Source organism: Vigna umbellata, chromosome 2 (assembly GCF_029865625.1).
Source record: "Vigna umbellata cultivar VRB3 chromosome 2, Vumbellata_1.0, whole genome shotgun sequence".
NCBI lineage: Eukaryota > Viridiplantae > Streptophyta > Magnoliopsida > Fabales > Fabaceae > Vigna > Vigna umbellata.
This window is the reverse complement of record NC_142166.1, coordinates 36856937-36866381: the sequence shown is the minus strand read 5'-3', so window position 1 is coordinate 36866381 and position 9445 is coordinate 36856937. Positions and strand designations below refer to the sequence as shown.

The following is a 9445-nucleotide window of genomic DNA, read 5'->3' as shown; positions in this document are numbered from 1 at the left end:
CTCAACTCATATACAACATAAAGCCGATGCACCAGAAATTCTACTCTATTTTTTTTTTGTTGACCACAATACCCTCCTAATGGCATTAAAAATTCTAATGGTATAGTTGTCCTCCTAACCAAAATTGAATGAGTTGTACATATTTTTTATTTGTAAATTTTACAAATAGAAGTTAATGATGTGAGGTCAAATGAGGTGACCCTTCTTCATTATATTTCAAATCTTGTAAATTTTAGGGATTTCAGATTAAGGTTTTGAATCAGGGTTGATTTCGTGTTTTGGGGTTCTTTTCTTTGTTTTCGAATTGGGTTTTCTTTTCTTGGGTTAATCTCGCTTTTTGGGTTTTGGTGTTCATGATCTTGCAATTTAGGATTTTTTGTTCTTGCTTTCTCAATTTTTCGAATTTGGGATTTGTGGTTTGCAGGTTGTTGAATTGGAGTTTTAGGGTTCCTACTTTTGAGTTCTTGATTTTTCTGTGTTGGTTTGGTATTGCAATTTGAACTAGGGTTTGAATTAGGATTCTGGATTTTTGATTGGAGGATGATGACTGCGAATTTGGGTTTTGTTTTTTTTTTCTTTTTTATTTCTGTTCTTGGACTAAAGACGTTGATGGTGGTTGTCCGAGTTGCAGCGACGGAGGCACTAGTTAAGGCGGCCATGGGGTGTTGCGGTGACATTGAAAACCCTTTCTTTGGTTGATTTTCCCTTCATTAAAGTTTTACATCTTTGTTGTATTGAGATTTTAGATGGAGATCTTCAACAAACTTTTTAGGCATTGTGAAAGGGGAAAATAATTGAAGAGGCAGAAGGAGAAAATAGGAAGAAGCCAAATTTCCACGTCACTAACTTTTATTTGTAAAATTTACACCTCAATTGATCTCAGCGTGCCACACAATAAAAAAATGCACAGCTCATTCAATTTTGGCCAAAGATAGCTACACAGTTAAAGTTTTTAACGTCGTCTACAAAAAAGACTAACTTGAACCATTTTTACATAATATGAGACAATTTTGAACTTTTTAAAAACGATGAGATGACTTTCAACAAACTTTAAGATTCGAGGAAAAAAAATAGGTATTAAACCTAAAAATAATATTTAACCGTTGAAACTTAATTATAAACTTATAATCCAAGTGTCACCATGGTTAATTGTATTTGATGCAGCAATAATATAAATTACCCATTTATTTTATAATAACTATATTTTGCATACATATGCACAATTACATGTTGTTTACAAATCTAAATTAAATGGAAAACCTTAAAGGTTATTAAGAATTGCATGTTCTCAACTATATAAATAACTATCCATTCAGCTGTGATAAATATATGGATAAAATAAATGACATACAAAGTTAAAATAGCTATTATATAATAAACATCAACATTGTGCTATGTTTAAATTCTATCAAATTATATATATATATATATATATATATATATATATATATATATATATATATATATATATATATATATTACAAAACCCAACTCTTAAATGTATACCCTTTCAATAGACATCTCAAGTTGTAGAAGAGATTCAATTTAATAATTTTTATTACACAATTTTTTCTAATGTTAAAAAAATAAATTAAATTATTCTCGTTTTTAAAACTATTTCAATACAATATCCTTCTTTTATTGTAAAACCATTCCATTACTTATCATTTTTATGTTAGTGTATTTTCATTTTACATAAGGAGTGTATTCTTTTTATTGATAATAAAATTTAAAATGTGTCTTTACCCTGTGGTAACTCATTCATTGAAATCAATAGAAATTTATCAGGAGTTTAATTTTTTTTTTTCTATTGAGTTTTTTTTTTTTGTATTGTCATGTATTGTACCTTCAAAATGCATTAATTTTAATATATTAAAAAGAATTAACATATTTTAAAACATCAAAATCATTATACTTCAAAGTATTTCAAAGACACAACATAACACAAAAGAAATTGAAAAACTAAATTCATTGAAAACTTATTCTCTTTCAGTTCCATAAGTTATCTCTTGAAAGGTGTGAACCTCTTTTTTTTATCTTACCTTGAGTTTCTTATATTAACAATTTCTTTGTACTTATATTAATTCATTCAATTGGCATGTTCTTGTTTTGTTTCCTTAAATGGTCGGGAGTCATAGACAACCCTTCAAATGAGTTTTATATCTATTTATGTGATCTGATCTATTATATTCCTTGATTATGGATTCCTTCATTTTTATGGTTCAACGTTTATCTACATGTGTCAAGATATTGAAACTAAAAACCTATGATATTATTTGACCTGTGAGTTCTTATATAATATTTGATTTCTATGATTCACTTTTTGTATTAAAACATTACTTCAAATATAATTTTTGGTACATTTTATATATAGTTGTTTTCTAATATGATTTATATGATCTAATTGGTTAAAATATTAACTTACATCTTTATAAGTCAACCAATGGAGAGATAGATCAAGTTTACTTGTGTTCAGAATTTGATAAATCCTATACTACTGAAACTCATACCTGGGTATACATTAAATTGACTCACTTTTTTCTTAACCCACGGTAAATCAATTTAGATGAGTTGGTTCAAATAGTAGCGACAATTTTACTAATCAATTCAATAGTAACAATTGTGTCATTTATTTTTCATGTGAAACAACTCAGTCATTTATTCTAAATTGTCTTCCAATCTTACACTAAAGTAACATCTAAATAAGAATATTCTTGAAAATTGACATACTAAGGATAAAGTCGTTTCAGGGTAGATGTGTCTGTGCATTGTTAGTGTAAATGTCTAACCCAATTAAGTAAAATGCGTTTAATCTTGAGTATGTGGTATTGGAATCTCATTTACCAGTAAAGAGCATTTGATAGTAATATCTCATCTACTACTAGTAAAGAATGTCTCATTTACTTTGAAAATCCATCAGGTAAAGAATGCCCATTGTTGTTTTGTGTCTTGTGTTAAGTGTCAAACACATCTTAGACATGATTCACAGAGAGTTGGTTATTTTTGTATTGGATAAATAAACACTTAGGGTAAAACATGATATAAAAACACCTCGGCGAAAGTCCATGACAATTACAAAACGCTACAACTCTTCCATGTGGTCTCTTCCTTCTCTGACAAAATTTGTAAGTTTTACTTACAAATTTTAGTCAAGGGGTATGCAAATTAAACACATTCAGCAAACACTTTGTTTACAAAGCATACGAACACTATAAGCAAGATCGTTCGGTGAAGTTCACACATCTTATTTCTTCGTTGGTTTTTCAAATTTTTATCTTTAATATATGATCTTGTAGGAAATATTCCATTATGAGTAGGTTTCTTCCAGTTTTGACTTCATTAAATTCGAGCAATCAAAGATAAGTATTGCACAAGCAGGTACTCAAATAAGGTATATTATATTTTCTTAACGCGGTGAGAAGTTAACTTACTTTCAGGGGTGCAGGTGCGAGAACTCTAATCACAAAGTCAATCTTCGGAAGAGGATAGAGAAGTACAAAGTAGAGGATATAAGTGCAGCCTGCGTCAACTTATTTATGTAATTCGTCCTTAAGCTATGACAGCGATTCTTAAGAAATGATAGTTGACTCTAGTCATTTCAACTATATACAAGTGTTAAATACCATCCTTCATGACTATATTAGAATTCGTATAGAATCAAAAGATGCTCCATTCCTTAGATGTGTTGAATCTTTAGAACTAACTGTTGAACTTAATAATATAACCTTTTGGTTTTAACCCTCCATAGAGGAGTCCAAAACAAATTCCACACACAAACCCTTTTCCTTATTTGTTTTTAATATTTCGGCCAGAAAAATAAGAAATATGAAACTCACAATAAAGTATGGATAAAATAGACTATACTGGCCATCGATCATTCACCAGCAATAAATAGATTATACAAAATGAAGTAAGGAACTAAATAAATCTATATAGTTATACTAAAGTACGCTCATTTGTTTAATTCTTGTATTTTCTTACGATTATTAGCATCTAATTTTATTGCATTATTTAGTTTTAATGCGTTTAACATACATCTTATCTGAAGAAGAAAATAAAATTGCAAGAGAGAGAAAGAGAGAGGAAAGAGATGGATGGACCTGACAATTAAGTGGAAGTGTTAGAACTGTTGAGTAAAAGCTGAGTGGTCAATTTACACGCCATTAAGCATACAGGGCTTAATCAGCACCCCCAAATATTACCCAATTCCATCCAAGACACATACCTCAAACTTACGATTATACGCAACTGATCAGTGGCTAAAAGAATCAAAAGGGGGCCTCATGAGTTTATGTTCAGTCAAAAAGGCCAATATTCATAATTGTCGACAATATCTCAGCCTCTTCAATCGGTTACAGGCACCAACCACTCCTGCTTTTCCCAAAGGTGCTCCCAGACGTGTCCCAAATCAGAATTGAAAAAGAAAAGAAAAGGGTGGGGCCAGCGTGAAAAAGAAGTGAGGTAAAAAAAAAAGATGCTCTCTAAATCTAGCCAAATTCAATGCCCCCTTTAAGGCAATTGTGGAAAGCAGAGCTCGTAAATAAGCAGCGGCAAGTTTCAATATGTGGAGATGCCATCTAAATCAAGCCAACTTCAATCCCCACATTAGCCAACATTGTCCAAACCGGAACCTGGTAAATAAGCATGGCAAGTTTCGGCATGCAGCAGACTAAGTTCAGTAATAATAACTCAACATTTGCAGCACGTTTAGATGCGTGGAGAAATCTGGCAGCTTGAAATTAAAGATCTTTTGGCCACGTCATTTGGCTTGGTTTGGTTTGGTTTGTTCCAGTATCACCTGCACTCATCGTAATGATGTCTCTATTTTCATTTTGTCATGAAGGGTGACAACCAAGTTATGGGCGTCATCAAGCAGCTTCCAAACATCAAGGTGTCCAGTCATGCCATTGCATTCCTTAATGATCTCGTCCATGCTGCTGTACTTCTCAATGATCAACTTTCTCCTTTGTAGAACTGATGCTGCTATTGCGTAAAGCAATAAATCGTCTGTTGGTGGAGCTCGCTGCCTAATTCTGCTCCATGCAGATTTCCCGATACCTGCTCGGATTGCTGCTTGATCTGCCCACATTACTTCCCAAAGGCAAAGAGTCTGCTCAAATGTCAACTCCCTTCTAAACAATACCACCACCATCCTATACACAAAAAAGCAATCCTCGGCCTGCAGCTTCTGCAAATGCCTAAACAGGTGGCCATCCTTGAACTTAATAATTTTTGCAACTATATCTAGTTGCCTCCTAATACCCACCTCATCAAGCCTGAAATTTTGCCGAGCCTTTCTCATGAATCCAACAAAACACCAGAAAGCCTCGTGATCTTCTGGTATAACACTAACTATAGGAGATAGCAAATCACTCATACCCTGGCAGTAGCCGATTTCAGGGTCGTATAAAGCATATGCTTCAAGAATTGCAACCAGTCGAGCAGCATGAAAGATTCTGCTGGCATCCAGGTGACCATAATCCTTCAATCCAACCGCCTCAGCAGACCGATGTGCCCTACAGTCTGGTACCACAGCTTGAGAAGGGGAGTATGGCATCCATTCCCCATTCGCCCGTACTGCATCAAGTCGGATGATCCGTTGCCAGGTGGCAAAATCTTCATTAGTCCATAGTTTTGAAGGAACTTGCATTACAGAGGGAGAAGAATTATCCTTGGGGGTCTTGGAATTGCTGTCTTCCTGACCATCATCAGAAGGAAATGTCTGAATTATCTCAGGACCTTCTGAGGAGTCTGAATCAGTGGAATCAGTATCCAGTGCAGAGGTATCAGCATTGCTGACGTTTGGAACATCGTCTCCTTCCAACAGGGCACTAGATGGATCATCTGAATATTCAGCATCTGGACTATGTTCCTCACTGGAAAGAGATTCTCTTGCACTTGTTGCATCTTCTGAACTAGGAGAACCATAATCTTGAATAAGACTTCCACCATCCCCTTCATAGCTGATTTCCCCTATTTCATTTAACTTAAAGCTCCCATTATTGTGCTTTAGCAGTTGCCGGCACTGTCTGCGAAATTTCTCATACTCCTTTCTGCATTTAAAGATTTAGAATTAAACTGAAAAGGCAGATGAGGAAAGTACACACAAAATAAAAGTTTCAAATACTGCAAAAACATGGTGGATCCATTATATATACTTTACCTATTTTGAGTTCTTATAGCATCTCTTTCTTCCTTAGTACTGTCCAAGTCATAGCTGTATAACAGAATATGTAATCAGTAACCATAGTAGAGTTCATCTAAATTAATAAATAAGGGAAAAAAACAGGAAAAAAGATGAAAAAGATGTAAATAAAGAAGCCCACAAATATCCTTTCCGATGCATAAGTTGAAGCAAAGAAAAAAGTTTGTACTACTACAGATAAGAGATGATTAAGGTTCTTCACAACCAAGCTGCAACACAGTACTAAATATTTAACCAGGAGCAAGATTTTTCAAATCACATCGTGTAACAGCATGTCCATTTTGTATCTCATGCCAGTGCATAATCCAAATTTCCTAGATCCCAGACACGTAAAAAAGGTAAACAATAAGCATCATTTACAAATTATAAATGAAGCATCAAAGATAGCATGCTTACACTCCGAGTAGGAATGGCCAAACTTCAGCTCTAATACTAGGATCAACACCCTGCATCAGATATATATATACGTAATCAAGTTCAAGGAGAAACAGCCAAACCAAAGAATTTAAAATCTAAACAATCAGATTAGTGAACTCACTCCACTGCGAACTCTTTTCAGGAACTTAATTCCACCATCCCGAATTCTCCCATCTTGGGTAAACAAGCTTTTCCATTGCCGAGGTGAAAGTACATGTTTCCTTTTCCTACGCGACCACGGTGATTTAAGACGACCTCTGAAAATTAAGCCACGAGGACACTCTCATTACAATTGCTTGCATTTGAATTTTAGATTACAGAGAAATAAAGGAAGTCATAAAGTAAGAAATTCAGGTAGTAAAAAGGTACATAAAAATATACTCTTCCAGATTAACAGCAAATCACAGCACTGCAGTATAATAGATAATTTTTTCCAACTCAACTGTGACTTCTTTTCCCAAGGGAAAAAAAAAGTGAGCAGGCGTATACAAGTTTCAGTATTTTAAAATCACAAAACTATGTGCAAGATACATGACGCCAAAACAATAAAATCCATTCAGCATTAAAAGCCGTCAATTTCGAAGTTAACTTTATAATATGTAGCAATAATTTTACACTTGAAAACAAACTTATCAAGTTGGAGAAATCCCGGTCTACTTAAACAAAGGAGTTTCTGTGCAATGTGATGTTCAGTACTGACTTGAATAATATTACATATTTGTCGCTGTGTACAGCTAAATTTACAAAACACAGCCTTGGAAAATTAAAACAGTTGATTCCAAAATCCAATGAGATTACGACATCGAAATTTTCTGTTTAAAATTTTAAATTTAGTAGTGATGAAGTAAGAAAATATGGGCATGCAATTAAGTAAAATGAAGAGTGTCCGGGACATATAAAAGTTGTACTTGAAGACTTTATCACTTCAACATCCCTCTGATATATATCTAGATTAAAACTTCAAAATTGCAAACCTTCTTAGATTTAATTTGGTCATGAAATATACTTTTTCAGTCTCAAATGAACCGCACTCCTTAACATAAAGTAGAACAGATCCTCCTTTATAGCTCAGGAAAAACCATACAAGACAAACGGGGGTTTTGATGTCCGATCAAGATCACCATTTAGTACCGGTTTTTCACCTACAATTGATTTGACACAAGAAAAGGAATAGGAGGATAAACAGTTCGAGGGAAGAAGAAAGAAACTTTATATTAAAGAAATCCAATACACAAACAACAAAAAAGCTCCAGCAAAACCAAAAGAGAGATCTGTCTCCTTCCCACTACCTTGTCCTCCTCAACCCTACTTCCCCTTTCAAAGACAAATCAGGATTTCCTTTTTTAATTATGACAAACATTGTAGCAATTCGAACAAATGAATGATTCAACAAGTAAACACACAATAAGACCGAAATGCGGCTGAACAAAGAGACCCAAAAACAGAAACGCAACACACACAAGCTGATCAGCCTAAGCGGACACTGATAGCAACACTGGGATGCGCAGAAGTGGAGATCTGGCACGAAATAAACACAAAAGTAATAGAAATCTCAGCACTGAATAAAAACAGTTTAAAAAATGAACAGAGAGCAGCACAATGAAGAGAAACTCACCGATCAGAGGACGAACAAGAAGCAGGTGAGGAAGCAGTGACAACGAAAAGAACCGATCGCAAATGGATCCACGACGAGGAGGTCGACGACGATTGCGACGACGACGACGAAGGAGAGGAGTTCGAGGACGACGGTTGCGAATTGAGACTTCGTCTAAGGGGATTCATCTATAAATTCCTTCTATGTACACTTTTTCGTGTTTAGTTTTCCCTAATAGTGCGACTAAATCGGAATCGAAAACAGTATCCTCTAGCTAGGGTTTTTGCGATTGCGACGAGGCTCTATAATTCTTTCATTCGAGTAACCTACTACCACCGCAGAATACGGCGGCGACTAGAGCAAAGCCGGCGAGGGCTGTGAAGAGCACCGCCGGAGTTACCGCCGCCGCGGACATTGACCCCAACCCGGCGGCACCGGTGACGAAGTGAGTGTCGCTGGTGGTGATGAAGTGAGTGGACGTGACCATGGAGAGTGAAAGTACGAGAATACCCTTCCCTTGATGGTTCGCTCCTGAAATTGTTTGAGAATCGAAACTAAAACTAGTTTGAGAGAAAGAAGAGAAGAGAGGAGAGTGTCTCTCACACCACACCAAAGCAAAGGGAGTATCAAGGGAGAGAGAAAGGACTGAAATGGAAATAAATAGAAAAATTGAAAGAAGGAAGACTGGTAGAGTAGGGAAAGAAAAGGAAGCAGAATCTAATCTAATATGCTTTTGGGGGGAGAAGGGTGGAAGTGCCAAAACGCTGCCGTTTCTCTCTATCACATCATTCAAACTTTCGAACTAACTAACTAATCTAATCTCAATCTTCTCCTTTGTTAAAGCTCCCAACTTTCAATTAACTAATTTAATTAATAATTAACAAAACGAGAAATTATGCCAACAACATTATCTCCTTTCCTCCATTTATTAATAAATTAACTTCCAATCTAATCTAATCATGGGTCAATACCTTTATTTCCAGTAAAGCTATTAAATGTTGCAGACCTATACTTCCGTAATATAGGTAATTTCTTTCGCCTTTTCCAAAAGTTGTTATCTCTTTTTTCCTTTGGACTGTTCAATTAAAATTGGTTTCTCAAAATAATGAATTTAATTTTTATCACTGAAAAAAGACTTCATTAAATATAATTGTCAGTGATGTAAACGAAGACAACATATTAGTTATAAAATTTGCCCTCATTTTAATTAGGCGCAAGAAGGAAACGCT

General features: G+C 34.8%; 1 protein-coding gene across 3 annotated transcripts; it reads right to left on the bottom strand.

Annotated features, from left to right (window-relative positions):
- Window positions 1–4095: 4095 nt before the first annotated feature.
- On the bottom strand, window positions 4096–8953 carry LOC124824044 (rab GTPase-activating protein 22-like). Of its 3 annotated transcripts, XM_088106670.1 has the most exons (6): window positions 8543–8953; window positions 8238–8390; window positions 6744–6879; window positions 6602–6651; window positions 6164–6217; window positions 4096–6053 (listed from the first exon to the last, which is right to left on the bottom strand). In XM_088106670.1, exons 1-6 carry the CDS (start codon window positions 8701–8703, stop codon window positions 4805–4807), a joined length of 1803 nt encoding a protein of 600 aa, XP_087962796.1. In that variant the 5' UTR covers window positions 8704–8953; the 3' UTR covers window positions 4096–4804. The 3 variants fall into 3 exon arrangements, with proteins under 3 accessions (XP_087962796.1, XP_047152360.2, XP_047152363.2); XM_047296404.2 differs by lacking the exon at window positions 8543–8953 and having other exon boundaries at window positions 8238–8538; XM_047296407.2 differs by lacking the exons at window positions 8238–8390; window positions 8543–8953 and adding an exon at window positions 7597–8095.
- Window positions 8954–9445: the final 492 nt, after the last annotated feature.

Coding starts and splice junctions, on each gene's coding strand:
- LOC124824044 (XM_088106670.1), bottom strand. CDS start 8,703: ATGGTCACGTCCACTCACTTCATCACCACCAGCGACACTCACTTCGTC. Junction 6,218..6,601: donor TGGCCATTCCTACTCGGAGT/GTAAGCATGCTA, acceptor TCTGTTATACAG/CTATGACTTGGACAGTACTA. Junction 6,054..6,163: donor GCTATAAGAACTCAAAATAG/GTAAAGTATATA, acceptor CTTTAAATGCAG/AAAGGAGTATGAGAAATTTC.